Source organism: Phyllobates terribilis, unplaced genomic scaffold (assembly GCF_046119375.1).
Source record: "Phyllobates terribilis strain yellow unplaced genomic scaffold, ASM4611937v1 Scaffold_2__4_contigs__length_985480577, whole genome shotgun sequence".
NCBI lineage: Eukaryota > Metazoa > Chordata > Amphibia > Anura > Dendrobatidae > Phyllobates > Phyllobates terribilis.
The window spans coordinates 441402122-441421130 of NW_027362762.1; the positions used below are offsets into that span (position 1 = coordinate 441402122).

The 19009-nt window shown below is 43.4% G+C and overlaps 1 protein-coding gene across 1 annotated transcript in view; it reads left to right on the plus strand.

The window, feature by feature from the left end:
- Nucleotides 1-121: 121 nt before the first annotated feature.
- Nucleotides 122-19009, plus strand: part of STYXL1 (serine/threonine/tyrosine interacting like 1) — a 36675-nt gene continuing 17787 nt past the window's right edge. The window contains exons 1-4 of the mRNA XM_073665436.1: nt 122-249; nt 16175-16281; nt 17724-17785; nt 18258-18357. Coding sequence (XP_073521537.1) covers nt 16179-16281; nt 17724-17785; nt 18258-18357 — 265 coding nt within the window. The 5' untranslated portion in view covers nt 122-249; nt 16175-16178. The remainder of the gene's footprint in view (nt 250-16174; nt 16282-17723; nt 17786-18257; nt 18358-19009) is intronic.

Consider the following 19009-nt stretch of genomic DNA (forward strand, 5'->3'; position numbering starts at 1 on the left):
TACTTTTGTGTTGCATAACATTAACATAACCACTACTATGTACTGAGCTCAGTATCCTAATTTGTAAAGTGGACTGTTCCAACGGTTTATAAGCCTGAGTGCAACATTGGCCTGGAGTCTGTGTCACGTGGGACAGGCTTGCCGCTGTTACTCCTCCCATAGCAACGTCGCTGGCGTCCCTAGCAACGAGAGTTTAGCCATTGCTTTGATGAGCACTGAACGATGGCAGCTGTAGTGTAGCCCGTGATCGTAAGTACTCTGCGACTTATGAGTGACCTAGCAGGTGAGCAGGACATTAGTATAGTGCAGGAGAGTAACGTGCATGGCGAGATCTGTCCACTCAGTGGGGCCCACACTAGTGATTTCTGTCCCCCCAACTGTTTCCATTCTGTCAGGTGCCTATATCTTATGGACAGCGAGGATTGCACATTGTGCTGGATTAGTGACTGGGAGCCATCAGATTGTTAGAGGATCTCTGACCATAAAGCAGACTGAGCCCTATTAGGGGCGTTTACCACTACACTTTAATCCCTTCCCATCGTGGATGATTTCTGTTCTTTTCCTCCCCTTCTTCCAAGAGTCCGTCTACATAGCCAGATGAGTGGGATGAGTTGCAGTTTTACGTTACTGTTCACTTTACCATATAATATACTGGAAAACGGGGAAATAAATTCCAAAGTTTTTGGGGTTTTGTTCTTAAGGTGTTCATTATGCAGTAAACATGGCCTGGTAACACTATTCCCCAGGACAGTATGGTTACAGCGATACCTAACTTGCATGGTTTACTTTTTATTTTTTTTAGTGGTTAAAAAAAGGATCAGAACTTTGTAAGAATAAATGTGGTTTTGTCGACATTTTCTGATGGGATTTTTTTTTTTTCATTTTTTTGGGGAATGGGTGGCAAAAAAAAACAGCATCCATGCTGGCAGTCAAATTTTTTTCTTTTTCTTCATCATTTACTGTACATGTTAAATAAAGATAGAATTTGATAGATCGGACTGTTGCAAATGTGATGCCAAATGCGTTTATTTGTTATTTTTATTTTAATCTCATTATATCACAGCCAGGATACTCCATATGTAGTGCAGGCTCTGCTCCTGAGCCTGCTCCAGAAACCTGCATCTTACATGTGTCATATCTGTATGGTGGATGTCAGAAAAGGGTTAAAGGAGTTAGCCAGGATATCCTTAAAATTAGTCATCAATATCAGATCAGTGGGGGATCCAACACCTGACACCCCCAGCAGTGAACTGTTTGCAGATGCCACAGTGGTAAATTGTACACAGAGTACAGACAGGTCCGGCTCCAGGTTTTTGTGGGCCCCAGGCGAAAGAGTCTCAGTGGCCCCTTTAACGCTTACCAGATTCATGATGCACAGATACGGCGGAGAAATATAAGTATACAACGCAGGGCCCAGCCTGCCCCCTCATCCTTCATATATGTAGACGCACGTATATACAGTATGCAGACACATGCACACACACACGGTACGCAGACGTGCACACACAGTACCCAGATATGCATACAGACACAGAGTACGCAGACATGCACAGAGAACGCAGGCATACATGTGCACACATGCAGACATGCACACATGCAGACATGCACACATACACACACACATGCACATGGTACACAGATATGATCACGTTCAGTACGCAGACACACACATACAGACATACATATTTGAACACAAATTCTTCAAAACACATATAAAACAGACATAAATATATATATACACAGTCATAGACACATTAGAAATATTTTTATTATGGGGATTGGGAAAGCTGGCAACCAGCCTCGCTCACCTGCCCCGGCCTGTGTCCCGTCCAGCTCCTCAGGCATGTGGCTGTGCAGGGCCACTGGTGTGTGTTTGATGGCCATGACTTTCACAGTCACAGACATGGCCCTGGACCATCAGGGTGGCACACCTGCCATCGGGGCCGCTCCCCAGCATCTGTGCAGGAACGCTGGCGCTGTTTGATTGCCATCACTTTACCAGACATGTGCGGCTGTGTCTGCTAGTAATGACACGGCCGGGGTGACACACAAGCAAAATTAAAGGTGCAGTGCCGACCTTGCCGTGTCATTACCAGCAGGCACAGCACACTGTGCGCGGCAATGTCTGGTAAAGTGACGGCAATCAAACAGCGCCAGCGGTCCTGCACAGATGCTGGGGGAGCCGCCTGGGCCCCTATGGCGAGTGAGCCCCCCCTAGCATTTCAATATTTGCAGATGACACTAAACTCTGCAGGGTAATCAATACAGAGGAGGACAATTTTATATTACAGGAGGATCTATGTAAACTAGAAGCTTGGGCTAATAAATGGCAAAAGAGCTTTAATGGGGATAAATGTAAGGTAATGCACTTGGGCAGAAGAAATAAAATGTATAATTATATGCTTAATTGTAAAACACTGGGCAAAACTGTCACTGAAAAGACCTGGGTGTATTGGTGGACGACAAGCTCACGTTTGGTGGCCAGTGTCAGGCAGCTGCTGCAAAGGCAAATAAAATAATGGGATGCATTAAAAGAGGCATAGATGCTCATGAGGAGAACATAATTTTACCTCTATACAAGTCACTAGTGCGACCACACTTAGAATACTGTGTACAGTTCTGGTCTCTGGTGTATAAGAAAGACATAGCTGAACTAGAGAGGGTGTAGAGAAGAGCGACCAAGGTTATTAGAGGACTGAGGGGTCTGCAGTACCAAGACAGGTTATTACACTTGGGGTTATTTACTGTGGAAAAAAGAAGGCTTAGGGGTGATCTTATTACTATGTACAAGTATATGAGGGGACAGTACAAAGACCTTTCTACTGATCTTTTTACTCTGAGGCCTGAGACGGGGGCAAGGGGGCATCTTCTATGTCTGGAGGAAAGGTTTAATCATAATCACAGACGTGGATTCTTTACTGTAAGAGCAGTGAGACTATGGAACTCTCTGCTGCATGATGTTGTAATGAGTGACTCACTACTAAAATTTAAGAAGGGCATGGATGCCTTTCTTGAAAAGTATAATATTACAGGTTATATATACTAGATTCCTTGATAGGGAGTTGATCCAGGGAACTAGTCTGATTGTCGTATATGGAGTCTTTTTTGGAATTTTTTTCCCCAATGTGGAGCTTAGTGTTTGCCACATGTTTTTTTTTGCCTTCCTCTGGATCAACATGTTAGGCTATGGGTTGAACTAGATGGACTTAGTCTTCCTTCAACCTTAAAAACTATGTTACTATCTAATATATATAATTGTCTTATCCCGTCTGTCTGTCCAGGAAATCCCGCGTCGCTAATTGGTCCGGCCGTGGCCAATCAGCGACGCGGGATTTCAGAAAAAGATGGCGGCCGTTAGCGGCTCATGTGCCGCACGGAGGTCAGCGGCGATGCAGCTGGGAGATGACCGGTAGCAGAACTACCCCGACCGGCGAGTGTGATCTCCCGACGGCAAGTGTGAAGGAAGGACGGGGAGTGGCGCCGCCGTTGGGGATGCTTCTGCTGAGAGCAGCCGCTTATCTCCCGGCTGCTTGCAGCGGAAGTACCCGCACAGGCAGCGCCGCTCCCGGGCCCACACTAATACGACGCTGATTGGTCGCGGCCACCGGTCGCGACCAATCAGCGATATTGGCGCCAAATTTAAACACCGCTCTGCTGATTGCACCCGGTCTACCGCATACATAATCTAGAATACCCGATGCGTTTGAATCAGGCCACCATCTAGTGTTACTATGATGGTCCAGGGCCCTGGTACTTACCGAGTTGCTGACGTCGGCCCTGAGTACAGAGCTGGAGCATCACAATAAAGTACTCTGTGTATTGGCCATTTCCGGGCTGCAGCTCAGCTCCAATTAAGGTGAATGGAGTCCCGACTCTATGCTATTTATTTCTAGTCATTGTGAGACCCGCAACTAGCTGATTTTTGAGGGTGGCGTGTGTTAGACCCCCCCTGGTCTGATACTGATGACCTACCCTAAGGGTAGATCATCAATATATAAGTCTTCGATAACCCTTTTAAAGTGACTCTGTCAGAAGGTTTTGGCTATGGAATCTGAGAGGTGCATGATGTAGGAGCAGAGACCCTGATTCCAGCCATGCACCAGTTATTGGACTGCTTGGTGCAGTTTTGAGTTTTGATAGAATCCATGTTTTCTCTGCTGGAGATGTAGCGGAGCTGACTGGCAGCTTCCTGTGTACACTGTACATTGTCATCAAGCTGCCAATCAGGGGTGGGGCCAGGGTTATACAGATTAGCAGGTCTGCTTTGCACACGACACCTGGTTCAGAATCAATAATCTCCTGCTAATAAAACACTGATTTAATTGAAACTATAGCAAGCTGCTGAGCAAGTGGCACTTTCCTGGAATCGGGGTCTCTACTCCTACACCATGCTACTCTCAGATTACATAGCAAAATCATGCTGACAGATTCCCTTTAACCTCTTCTGTGATTGCGTTGTATGGAACACTGATTGCCAGGAGGAAGCGTTGTAATCTGCTTATTGTCAAGAACCATACTAACAAGTAGGGATTGTCCATAGCATACAGCCTCTTTACCATCAGAAAGAACTGAAATTGGTTCAGGTCTTTTGTACAATTTTGGAAGTAATAAGTTTTGTATGTTGCATCGTAGTGTTCATATGTTGTAAAAGAAGACGCATATGCAGCAATGCTCGCAAAATGGTTGTCACATCTCATCCAGTGATGGGACCCGTATCTATTTGGAGAGAGGACAATGCCTTTATGTAGTGTTTGCAATGATTAAAGCAAGAAAAGGACGTATTTGGCTGCAATACATTTGCCATAATAACCAGCATCTTGATGAGAGGAAAAATATCAAAGCAATGGTTGGATTGGAGGCAAAGTGACACATGTGGGCAGCTTATCCTTTTACCACTGCAGCCAGCTTTGTCCTTACAACTGGACAACCCCATTACTTTGTCATTACTACTGGGCAACTCAATTACTTTGTCCTTACTACTGGACAACCTGTCACGGGTGTGTCAGAAGTGACAGACAGTCGCCCTGCAGTTGGTTGCAGGAGATCTCTACGTTTGGCATTGCACACATCTTCTTAGAGGCTGTCTCTAGGACCCAGCGGCTACCTTCCTCTGGCTAATTAACACCCTGGCCTGGGTGTATAAATACCTGCTGTGTATCAGAGGGAGGTGCCGGCGATATTCATTACCACCTTTGAAAGCTTTAGCAAGAGCAGTACGTCTTTCTCTCTGGTGCTGAAGACATGTGCACATTTGTCTGGAGTTGTCTAAAGCTTAAGCAATTTTCCCCTGTTTGTCCTCCCTTGTTGTCCTTGGTGTCCTTGGTGTTCATTGGGGATCGACTAGTGCTCAACTCCTCCCTTCCCTAGCCTTAGCCATACGCCAGGGAAAGACAGGGCGAGGAACGCGTGCGGCGATTGGTGAAGAACCAATACAGGGACGTTAGGGGAGACAGGGTGATGCTAGATCAACCTAGGAGGTCTCCACACACCCCCTTTCCCTAGAGTCTGGGCTCCCTTTCCCTCTTCCCTTTGTGTTGCACTAAGTCTTTCCCACACCTTGCGTGACATTATCGCCAGCCGAGCACATTTTGAAAAGGGGAAAAAAAAAAAAAAAGACTGAGATTTTGTTGTTTTTTTTCTCTGTGTGATTTTGGGCATGGACCTTTTTTTACTTTCTCCCTTGGTATGGGTTCAATTGCAGAGCGGCTGCACAGGCTGTCTCTGGAGGTGAATGACCTCTGCGGTGAGGTTCAGCAGCAGCATCAGTGGCTACAGGTCGCCAATGTGGGGGTCTCGACAGTTAGGCCTGTCCAGCCTGAACCCAATGTTGTCCTCCTGGACAGGTTTTCAGGAGATAGGGACAAGTTTTTTGTTTTCAAGGAGGCCTCTAAACTGTATTTTAAACTTCGTCCTTACTCCTCCAGAAATGAGGTGCAACGGGTGGGAATTGTGATCTCTCTACTGCAGGGAGATTCTCCGTTGTGGGCGTTTCCTTTACCGCAGGACTCGATTTGTCTCCAGTCTGTGAAGGGGTTTTTCAGAGCTCTGGCCCTCTTCTATGATGACCCTGACCAAGTCTCCTTGCCTGAGTCTAGGCTACGTCGCCTTCAGCAGGGGAATCGGTCAGTGGAAACGTACAGTTCGGAATTCCGTAGATGGGCAACAGATTCCAAATGGAATGACTCAGCCCTTAGAAGTCAATTTTGTGAGGGGCTTACTGAAAGGTTTAAAAATGCCTTGGCACTATATGAAACCCCTCAGTCCTTGGAGGCTGCCATGTCGTTGGCCATACGTCTTGATAGACGCCTACGGGATAGATGGGTGAGACCACCTTCTCCCTGGCCTTCTTGCTGGGGTTATGTACCTCTGCCGGGGGAGCAGTCTGGAGGTTAACCAGTACTGGGGGAGGTGGAGTAACCCATGCAGTCAGGAGGTATCTCTACATCATTCATCTCCCCGGAGATTCGCAAGAAAAAAGGCGTATGTTTTTTTTGTGGGAAAAAGGGACATTTTGTTGGGACCTGTCGTTTAATTCCTAAACAAAAGGAGACTCTATTAACTCTTGGTAGTCTGGAGTTGGATAAACACGAGGTGCATTTATTGCCAACCTGCAGTTCCCGCTTTGTCCTGATGGCAGAGGTGGTGCAAGAGAGCAAAACCGAGAAAATGTCTGTGTTTGTTGACAGTGGAGCCGGAGTCAACATGGTTGATACTGAGTTTGTGAAAACTCATCATGGTCTTGCTTGCTGTACTTTAGATAAACCTATTTACATCTTCGCCATCGACTCGGCGCCACTTGCACAGAAAGCATTTACTCATATTGTAAATAATGTAGGTCAGTTCATTGTGAAATAATCCCTTGCTATGTCCTGGACAATCTTTCCACACCGATTGTTTTAGGTATTCCTTGGCTTGTTAAACATAATCCTTTGGTGGATTGGCAAACCGGGGAGATTATTGAATGGGGAGATTACTGCCATGAGAACTGTTTAGATATTTCCCCTCGCTACTGTCTCTACAGAAATATTGCCTGCATTTGTGTCTGGTTTAGAGGACGTATTTTCTGAGAGGGGGTGTCAGGATTTTCCTCCTCATCATGCTTATGACTGTGCTATTAACCTGACCCCCGGAGCTAAACTACTGAAGTCCAGACTGTATAATCTTTCTGGCCCTGAGAGACAAGCCATGAAGGATTTCATTGCGGAAAGTCTGGAGAAGGGACATATCAGACCCTCATCTTCGCCCGTGGCGGCAGGCTTCTACTTTGTGAAGAAAAAAGATGGCGGTCTACATCCCTATTTAGATTTCCCGGAATTAAATCAAATTACCATCCGTGATCCATACCCTCTTCCTCTGATTCCTGATTTGTTCAGCCAGGTTGTAGGAGCTAATGTATTCTCCGAGTTGGATTTAAGGGGAGCCTACAATCTGGTTAGAATCAGAGAAGGGGACGAATGGAAAAAAGCGTTCAATATCCCGGAAGGACATTTCGAGAGTCTGGTTATGCCTTTTGGTTTGACCAATGCACCTGCGGTATTCCAGCATTTCAGAAATGATATTTTCCATCATTTGGTGGGGAGGTTTGTGGTGATTTATCTGGATGATATTTTCGTTTACTCACCTGATTTTGAGACACATCAGGGGCGCGTTAAGCAAGTTCTCCAGATATTAAGAGATAACAAACTTTATGCCAAACTGGAAAAATGTGTTTTCACTGTTCAGGGGGTGCAGTTTTTGGGGTACTTCTTGTCATCTTCGGGTTTTTGGATGGATCCGAAGAAGGTCCGTGCAGTCCTTGATTGGGAACTTCCTGAGAACCTGATGGCTCTACAACGCTTTCTGGGCTTTGCTAATTTTTACCGGAAATTCATCCAAAATTACTCTGTAATTATGAGACCCCTTACTGACATGACTAAGAAGGGGTCTGATTTTTCCAAATTCGTCAGATGTATCCCTCCAGACTTTTTCTTCCTTAAAGAATCATTTTGGCACTGCACCTATACTTAGTCAACCCGATGTTTCCCAACCCTTTATTGTGGAGGTTGATTCGTCAGATGTCGGGGTTGGGCCTATGTTGTCTCAGGGTCCCACCCCTGGTAAATGGCGTCCATGCGCCTTCTTTTCTAAAAAAAATTGTCTTCGGCTGAGACAAATTATGACGTGGGTAATAGGTAACTTTTGGCGATCAAATTGGCGTTTGAAGAATGGCGACATTGGTTTGAGGGGGCTGTCCATCGTATTACTGTTATTACTGACCATAAGAACCTTTCATATCTCCAGTCAGCTAAACGTCTCAACTCTAGGCAAGCTAGATGGTCCTTGTTTTTTACTAGGTTCAATTTTGTTGTCACTTTTCATCCAGGGATCAAAAATGTCAAGGCTGATGCTTTGTCCCGGAGCTTCTCTGGGGGTGGTAACCATGAGAACCCTGCTCCGATATTACAGAAAGGGGTAGTCATTTCGGCACTGTATCCTGGACTGGAGGGTGAGGTGTTGGAGGCTCAGGGGGACGCCCCTGCCTCCTGACCTTCAGGAAAGTTATTTGTACCATCTGGTCTGTGTTGCAAAGTAATTAAGGACCATCATAACTCTGTGCTTGCTGGGAATCCAGATGGTAAGGCACCCGTGGACCTCCTCTCTTGTCATTTTTGGTGGCCGGGGTTGCATCGGGATGTGATTGAACACATACTGATTGTAGTATGTGCGCGCGTTCTAAGGTTTCGCATACCCGTCCGACTGGTACTCTTCTTCCGCTACCTATGCCTAGTAGGCCATGGACACACGTGTCCATGGATTTTATTACTGACCTACCGGTTTCTGCAGGCAAAATGGTGATTTTGGTGGTAGTAGATAGGTTCAGTAAAATGGTTCATTTCGTTGCATTGCCTGCACCTCTAAATGCCAAGACACTTGCTCAGGTGTTTATTGAGATCGTGAAGCTTCACAGGGTTCCCTCCTATGTGGTGTCAGATCAGGGGACCCAGTTTGTTTCCAAGTTCTGGAAGGCATTCTGTTTCCGACTGGGGGTGCAGCTGTCCTTTTCCTCTGCCTTCCACCCTCAGTCGAATGGACAGACCGAGTGTGTCAGTCAGAATTTGGAGACCTTCATCAGGTGTTTCGTCTCAGAAAATCAGGAGGAGTGGGCATTCTACTTACTTCTAGCAGAATTTGCCATTAATAATCGTCGTCAAGAATCCACTGGCAGGTCACCGTTCTTCGGTGCATACAGTTATCACCCACAGTTTGCTACCTTTAGTGGGGGAGGATCTTCAGGAGTTCCTGAGGAGGAACGGTTTGGTTTGTCGCTCTCCTCGGTATGGCAAGGTATTCTGAGTAATTTAAAGATCATGGGAGACAGGTATAAATGTATGGCTGACAGAAAACGCTTGCCAGGTCCGGACCTAAATGTGAATGACTTTGTGTGGTTGTCTACCAGGAATATAAGATTGAAAGTTCCTTCTTTAAAGCTGGGACCTTGGTTTATTGGTCCTTATAAAATAACCGCCGTCATTAACCCAGCAGCGTTTCATCTTGAACTTCCTCAGGCCATTAAGGTCCACAACGTGTTCCATAGGTCCTTACTCAAGAAGTATGTGGAACCTCTTGAGCTCTCACCTCTACCACCACCCCCAGTAATGGTTGATGGTAATATGGAGTTCCAGATTTCGAGGATTGTAGATTCTTTTCTCCAACATTGTTCTCTACAATACTTGGTGCACTGGAAAAGCTATGGTCCAGAGGAGAGGATGTGGGTCTCAGCATCAGAGGTGAACGCTCCCAGGTTGGATCGTTCATTCCACACCTCTTATCCTGAGAAACTCGGTCCTGAGTGTCCGGAGGCCACTCGTAGAGGAGGGGGTACTGTCACTGGTCGCCCTGCAGTTGGTTGCAGGAGATCTCTACGTTTGGCATTGCCGACATCTTCTTAGAGGCTGTCTCTAGGACCCAGCGGCTACCTTCCTCTGGCTAATTAAACACCCTGGCCTGGGTGTATAAATACCTGCTGTGTATCAGAGGGAGGTGCCGGCAATATTCATTTCTCCCTGTGAAGGCTTTAGCAAGAGCAGTACATCTTTCTCTTTGGTGTTGAGGACATGTGCGCATTTGTCTGGAGTCATCTAAAGCTAAGCAATTTTCCCGTTTGTCCTCCCTTGTTGTCCTTAGTGTTCAGTGGGGATCGACTAGTGCTCATCTCCTCCCTTCCTTAGCCTTAACCAAACGCCAGGGAAAGACAGGGCAATGAACATGTGCGGCGATCGGTGAAGAGCCAATATAGGGACGATAGAATATCACCCTGTCTCCCCTATCAGCCAGGAGGTCTCCACTCCCCACTTTCCCTAGAGTCTTGGCTTCATTTCCCTCTTCCCTTTGTGTTGCACTAAGTCTTTCCCACACCTTGCGTGACACAACCCCATTACTTTGTCCTTACTACTGGACAACCCCATTACCTTGTCCTTACTACTGGACAACCCCATTACCTTGTCCTTACTACTGGACAACCCCATTACCTTGTCCTTACCACTGGACAACCCCATTACCTTGTCCTTACTACTGGACAACCCCATTACCTTGTCCTTACTACTGGACAACCCCATTACCTTGTCCTTACCACTGGACAACCCCATTACTTTGTCCTAACTCCTGGACAACCCCATTACTTTGTCCTAACTCCTGGACAACCCCATTACTTTGTCCTTATCACTGGACAACCCCATTACTTTGTCCTTATCACTGGACAACCCCATTACTTTGTCCTTATCACTGGACAACCCCATTACTTTGTCCTTATCACTGGACAACCCCATTACTTTGTCCTTACTACTGGACAACCCCATTACTTTGTCCTTACTACTGGACAACCCCTTACTTTGTCCTTACTACTGGACAACCTCTTACTTTGTGCTTACTAGTGGACAACCCCTTACTTTGTGCTTACTACTGGACAACACTCCAAGGCAGCAAGTGGGGAGAAGTCACCTGCCTGACTAGTGTACAGTGCGGCTCAGTCCCCGGTGGCTTTTAAAGTATGTTTTTCTCTGAAATTCCACAGAATTTCAGAGTCAAACTTAACTAAGTTTATACAGCCAGTGCCTGATACATGCTGCCCATTCCATGGACTGCATTTATCAGCTGTCAGGTTCTCTTTAAGGCCAGTCATACCACTAACAGTCATATATTTCTCACCTATCTTTGGATAAGTGATATATGTATTTAGTAGGACAACCCCTTTTAATGACACATCCTTGTATTTAAAATCTGTCTTGTGTCATTTCATGATACAATTACACAGTATGCATCTAAGTGATTCTGTGATTGTTATTTTGTGACACTTTGTACTTTATGTCATTGGTACATTTTAGTAGATGCATCTTATGTCTATTTGTAATAATAAAAAAATGAAATTTTTTTTCAGTCATTTGGAAAAATTGGCAATTTCTAAAATTATATTTTACTTGTGAGACATTCCAAACAATAGTAACATTTACCAAATGTCTACTTTATGTTGGCTCCATTTCTTGGCATCAAGGCTATTTACCATATATTATTTTTAGGACATTAGAAAGCTTATCAATTTAGCAGTATTTTTTTCCACTTGTCAATAAAATGTAATTTCCACATCATATTCTTTAGGACCTTGTTAAAAAAAGGCATTTGCAGAGAATAGTGGAAACCCATGAAAATTTACCCCATTTTGTAAACTACACCCCAGCAATAAATTCATCTAGGAGTGCGATGAGCGTTTTGATCCCACACGTGTTTAATACAATTTTCTAGCATTGTGCTTAAAAATTAAAATTCATTATACATAGTTACATAGTTTCTAAGGCCGAAAAAAGACAAGCATCCATCCAGTTCAGCCTATTTCTTGTGCACTGCAGCTATTCCGCAGCGTTGATCCAGGGGAAGGCAAAAAAAAAACCATGCGGTATAGGCCAATTTACATCATTGAGGAAAAATTCACTTCCCGACTCCAATCTGGCAGTCAGATTAAATCCCTGGATTAATTAACTATCACTAAGCATAAGATGTAATTGTATTGTTCTCAAGAAAGGCGTCCAGGCGTCATTAAGTGAGTTGAACATCACCACTTCCTCTCCCAGAGAATTGCAGAGTCTCATGGCTCTGACCGTAAAGAATCCCCTTCTATGCTGCCTCCAGACGCACAGTGTGCCCCCTCGTCTTTGTCACCATCCTTGGTATAAACAGGTCATGGGAGAGATCTCTGTACTGCCCCCTGATGTATTTATACATGTTTATGAGGTCTCCCCTAAGCCTTCTCTTTTCCAACGTAAATAGGCCTAATTTTGACAACCTCTCTGGGTATTCTAGTCCCTCCATTCCCTTTATTACCTTAGTCGCCCTCCTTTGTACCCTCTCTAGCTCCAATTTGTCTTTCCTGAGCACCGGAGCCCAGAACTGTGCACAATATTCTAAGTGCGGCCTTACCAGCGCTTTATACAGAGGAAGAACAATGTTCTCATCATATGCCCCTATTCCTCTTCTGATGCATGCCATGACTCTATTTGCCTTCGCAGCTGCTGCCTGACACTGGGCACTCCAATTTAATTTGCTATTAACCAAGACGCCCAGGTCCTTCTCCATATCAGATTTCCCCAACGGTTTCCCATTTAATATGTATGGGTGACTGCTGTTTTTCTTTCCCATGTGCATGACCTTACATTTATTGGCATTGAACCCCATTTGCCATTTTTTGGCCCAACTCCCCAATTTATCTAAATCCTCCTGTAGCTGTGCCCTATCCTCATCTGTATTAACTACTTTACAAAGTTTAGTATCATCTGCAAATATTGCTATTTTACTATGCAACCCTTCCACTAGATCATTAATAAATATATTAAATAATATAGGGCCCAAGACAGACCCTTGAGGCACCCCGCTAGTAACCCTGACACCCCCTGAGCTTACTCCATTGATAACCACCCTCTGTTTTCTATCACTCAGCCAGCTATTTACCCACTTGCACACATTATCCCCCAGACCAAGCATTCTCATTTTATATACCAACCTTTTGTGTGGCACGGTATCAAACGCTTTGGAGAAGTTAAGGTATACAACATCCACTGACTCTCCCCGGTCCAGCTGTGAGCTCACCTCCTCGTAGAAGGCGATCAGGTTTGTTTGGCAGGAGCGATCCCTCATGAATCCATGTTGATATGGAGTTAGACAGTTATTATCATTAAGATATTCTACAATAGCATCTCTAAGAAATCCTTCAAACAATTTACCCACAACAGACGTTAAGCTGACTGGTCTATAGTTCCCAGGGTCACTTTTAGACCCCTTTTTGAATATTGGTACCACATTTGCTTGGCGCCAGTCTAGTGGGACAGTCCCTGTCCATAAAGAGTACTTGAATATAAGATACAGCGGCCTGTCTATCACATTACTTAATTCTTTTAGTACCCGGGGGTGTATGCCATCTGGGCCTGGTGACTTGTCTATTTTGATATTATTTAGGCGTTTCTGAACTTCCTCCTGGGTTAGGTGGGTGATATTTAGCGGAGGGTTTACTTTATCACTCTGCATTTCCTCCGATAAATTGTTTTCTTTTGTGAAAACAGTGGAGAAGAAGCTATTGAGTAGGTTTGCTTTACCCTCATCGCCCTCTATGATTTTACCCAGGTTATTTTTCAATGGGCCAGCGCCATCAGTTTTAATCCTTTTACTGTTTATATAGTTAAAGAACAGTTTGGGATTTGTTTTACTTTCCTTGGCAATTAGTCTCTCTGTCTCCTCTTTTGCTATTCTTATTTGTTTCTTACAGATTTTGTTTTTTTCCCTATAAGATATTAGCGCTTCCTCGCTGCCTTCTTGTTTAAGTTTACCAAAAGCCCTTTTTTTGTTTTTCATTGCCCTCTTGACTTCCTTATTTAGCCACATTGGCTTCCTCCTATTCCTAGCCCTTTTATTCCCATAAGGTATGTACCTTCTACAGTGACTATGTAGGACTGTTTTGAAAATTTCCCATTTTCTATCCGTGCTCCTATTACTGAAGATACTATCCCAGTCTATAAGGTGAAGGGCATCTCTTAGCTGATCAAACTTTGCCCTCCTGAAGTTCAGTGTTTTTGTGACTCCCTTGCTGGGCACCCTACTGAAGCACATGTGGAATCGTATAATGTTGTGGTCACTATTTCCCAGGTGCCCCCCGACCTGCACCTCAGTTATTCTGTCTGACCTGTTAGTTAATATTAAGTCTAAAAGGGCCGTCCCTCTAGTTGGTTCCTGCACAAGTTGTGACAAATAATTGTCTTTGATAATTGACAGAAACCTGTTTCCATTCTGAGATCTACAGCTTTCGGTTTCCCAGTCTATATCGGGGTAGTTGAAGTCCCCCATAATAATCACCTCGTTATTTTTTGCTACTTCGTCTATTTGTCTCATTAATAGACTTTCCGTGGCTTCTGCTATATTTGGTGGTTTATAACAGACTCCTATGATAATTTTATTATTGTTTTTTGCCCCATGTATCTCCACCCATAAGGACTCGACCTCCTCATTTCCCTCCCATACATCCTCCCGTATTGTAGGCTTTAGACACGTCTTTACATATAGACAGACTCCACCCCCTTTCCGACTTCTTCGATCCCTTCTAAACAGACTGTAACCCTGTAAGTTAACTGCCCAGTCATAGCTTTCATCTAACCATGTCTCGGTTATTCCCACTATGTCATAGTTACCTGTAGATATTTCTGCTTCCAGTTCATCCATCTTGTTTGTCAGGCTCCTGGCATTTGCTAGCATGCAGTTTACACGATTTTGTTTTGTTCCAATCTTCTCCCTGTGGATTGTATTAGAAATTTTCTTACCTCCCTTCCAAGTATCTTGTCTTGGACCTTCTTTGTCGCACTTCATATCTTTCATTAGTATGTTCTCTGGTTTCACGTTCGTGTCCGTTTAATGTGTGGGTTTAGCTTAAAATTGTATTTTATACACCTCCATTACTAACACTGAAAGAGAGATGTAACAAAAAAACACCTTGAGAACAGCCCTCTTCAACCTTTTTATTAAAGAAATCCAATAAAGGTCCAATGTCATCCTAAACCTGTGAAACCTGTAAAAAATGATGAGCTGATGTCTTCATTAATGATATGTGACTTTTGATGGGTTTTGTTTATCTGGAAGTGGATGAACAAATAACAGAAATTTTGGCACTGTGGGGTTTTTTTTACAACCATCATGGTAACATTATAAAAAGAGTTAAAGGGAATCTGTCAGCAGGGTTTTTCTACCTCATCTGAGAACAGCCTGATGTAGGCAAAGAGGCCCTGAATCCAATGATATATCACTTAGATTACTGGGTGCAGCTGTTCACTTCTGACACAGAGTTTTTAGATTTAGCATGAAGCAGAGCTGAGGAAGCTAACCCCGCCCACACCACAGCTAACCCCACCCACACCAGACTCTGTATCAACATTGTCTATAGACTTTGAGCTGCTTATCACAGGAGGGGGCGGAGTCAGACTAGTATGCACGCGCTGTTGTAGTCCAGGCAATGATAATCACCAGGTGATAAAACCTTCAATGTAAGCCTGGCATGTGACACATCCTTGAGTTCAGTGTTTTAACCCCTACCTCATGCTATCCTCAGATTACATAGCAAAAGCCTGCTGTCAGATTCCCTTTAAAATGGATGAAGAATTGTTGACTCATTTTATAAGACTTGTGTATTGCATTCTAAAATGTGTTGCCAGTGACAGTTTTCTGTGTATGGCCGATCTGGAGACTTAACAATAGCTTCCATAGCAACAATCATCAACCCCATGATTGTTTTGCATGTACCCCACGACCATTCACAAGACCAGGGGTCCTGTGTCTCCCGTTTGGTATGGCAGTCAGACATGCGCACTACCGCTTTATATAAAGTCTATGATACTGATGGAGATGGCAAAGTTCAGTTTTTGCCTATCTTTGTCAGTCCCATATACTTTAAACAGAGCAGCAGCGTTCATGCGTGATCTCGCTCCATTCAAACTAGGCACTCATGATCTTGAATAGCGGGGGTCTAAGTGATGGGATCGTCAGTGATCAGAGACTTGGCACCTCTTCTGTGGATAGGTAATACATTTTTGATTTGGGACAATCCCTTTTTTAATGTTTTAACAGTTTGGTGCAATTAACATGAAGCCTTTTTTCTTTTTGGTTTTCCTAGAAACATGGCTGAGTTGGCATTATGTACAGAGACAGAACTGTACAACATACTGAACCAGGCGACTAAATTCTCCAGGCTTGCTGAACCAAATTATCTTTGTCTTCTGGGTGAGTAGTGGAAAAAGTCATAGCAAGGCGTATGGATGGGTGGAATATACGAGGCACGATTGCCCAATATTAGCTTCTAATTACAACACATGTCAGCAGCACAAATAGGTCCTTTCTATGCCCCCTGGTATGTAACACCCGTCAGATTTGGCTAGTCCACAAAAAGCAAAAAATGCCATTAGCATAGTCACTTCATTTAAAGTTCGATTCAATGCGGAAAAAAATGGTTCAAGTTTTTGGCTTAAAAATATCCATTTATCAAGCAAAATTGGATACAATACCGGCTCCTGTCCTCCAGCATTATAGGATTTTTTTTCACTGTGTTATTTGGCATATATTAGCAATATACAATGAGACTTGAATTTCTATAAACCCTCTCCCTGGATGCTGTTCCTTGGACCACTTTTGGTAGGTACCGACCACTGTATATTGGGATCACACCACCGCACCTGCCTTTTTTGGAGATGCTCTGATTCGCTCCTGTAGTTATCACAATTTGGTCATCGCCTTTATACAGTACTTACCTATGTTGCGGATTCTATTGTAAGAATTCTCATGCTCATGCTGCAAAATATATCCGCAGTGTAAATTGACAGGATCTGTGGGTCTGAGATCCACAGTATGTTACTTTATACTTCAGATGTAGGTGGAAGTTTGCAATGTAAAGAGTGAAATATGTGGATTCTCCGCACCTTTTTTATAATGATATCCCCAGCGATGAATACATCTGCGCTTGACCTTGAGCAACCTCTGCTGCCGGAGGTTTTAAGTAAATACTTTCTGTGGGACTTTAAGGCTATGTTCACACATCTTGGTATTTTCTGTGTTTTATTTCTGCAGCAAAACTGCAGCAAAACCTGATCTCTTGCCAGGAGGTTGTTCAGAATTTTTCTTGCTTTTTTGATTATTTTTTGGTGCGTTTTTTTCAGCGTCTTTGGTGCGTTTTTTTCACTGTTCTTTTGTCTCTAATATGCATGTACATAAAGTTCAGTGAAAAAAAAATGTCAATCTGGGTATGGCATAAAAAACGCTGAAAAACCTGACACCTGTATTTTTGGTGCATTTATTCAGTGTTTTTTTCACCACCCATTACTACCAATGGGTGAAAAAATGCTGAAAAAAAGCTGAAAGAAGTGACATGCTCTATTTTGCAAAAAACCACGCAAAGCACAAAATCCTGAACAAAAAAAAAAACATGATGTGTGCATGAGATTTCTGGAATCTCATACTTTGCTAGTACTGCAAAACGCAGCTGAAAATTTGCATCAAAAATGCTGAAAAAACCATGATGTGTGAACATAGCCTTAGGTTAAGTTCCCAAATATGTATAGGGACAGAATGATGGTTAATACAGTTGTTCGGTCCCCATACTGCGTGCATGTTGTGGCAGCACATCCCGTTTCAGTAATCTTTCTCAATAGTCTTTTCTTTTTATCTTCTAGATGCACGTTCAAAGAGAGAGTACAATGAGAGTCACATTATTACCGCAAGGAGAGCTAAGCAGGTACTGTTATAAGGTGCCGTGAGGCCGAATTCCCATATACAGCTGTCCTTCCTGGACTGTAGGATAATACTTTAGTAGTAGCGATCAGACAACACTGTCTATGTTATGTTCTGTTGTAGAAATTAATCTCTATTCATTTTCTTTATTATTGCTTTTCATAAAATAAAGATTACCTCTTCCCCCATAAGTCACATATTGTGCCCTAATCAATAGTAAATTGCATAGTAGAAGTGTACTTACAGCTGGTGCAGAAGATATACAGGTGACATATATAAAGCTGCACTTAATTTGAACTTTTCGATATGGATTCTCCTATTAAGCTATAAGAAGTTAGCCATTGTGCTCACGGACATATCATGTACTTGCTTTATACAAAGCCGTATTGGCCTCCATGTAATGTCATTGGGGCTCCATACGCACCGTCTCTCACTACGAATAAGTGCAATGCCATCTTCGATTTTCCTTTCTTTAGAATGAAGACAAGTGTTTCCTGTTGCCAGAGTATATGGAGTTGGATTGTATGAAGTACTGTGTGGTATATGATAGTCGAACTGATTCTTTGGATGGTGAAGGTAAGAGATTCATACTTAGAATTTCTATAAAATAGCAGCAATGGTGTTAAAGAGGATCTGTCACTAGATTTCACAATACAAAATTACTTTCATTATTAAATAGAGCCCTTGGACTTGATGGGTCTGCTGTACTTACTTTGACAATCCATATCAGAGTGGCTGTATAATCCTTTGTGTACGTTTTCCCACTTCATATTAACATGAGTATTGAGCTGGGCTCATTTTATTATCACCACGATACAGCCATTTTAGCATGGATTTTTAAAGTAAATACAGAGCTCTTCACCATTATTGCCACCCCTTAATTTTTTTTCATAGACTGTATAATATCTTCAGAAAGCAATGGAAATGTACCAAAGTTATATCCTCAGGAATTTTTAATTAGTGTTCCAAAGTAATACAACAGTAAAACATTGTTTTTCTACTTCCATGTTGCAATTTCAAAGAAGAAACAGAATAAACAGCATGTGCAGCAATAAAGGTACCCCTAATTAATACTTAGTTGCACACCCTTTGGCATTGCTGACAGCCTCCAAATGTTTCTTGTAGCCATCTATAAGCTTCCTGCACTTCTCAGATGGAATTTTCTCCCACTCTTCCTTTGCAGTTTGTTCAAGCTCTTGATGTTTAGGGTTTTTTTTTCCCAATGGCA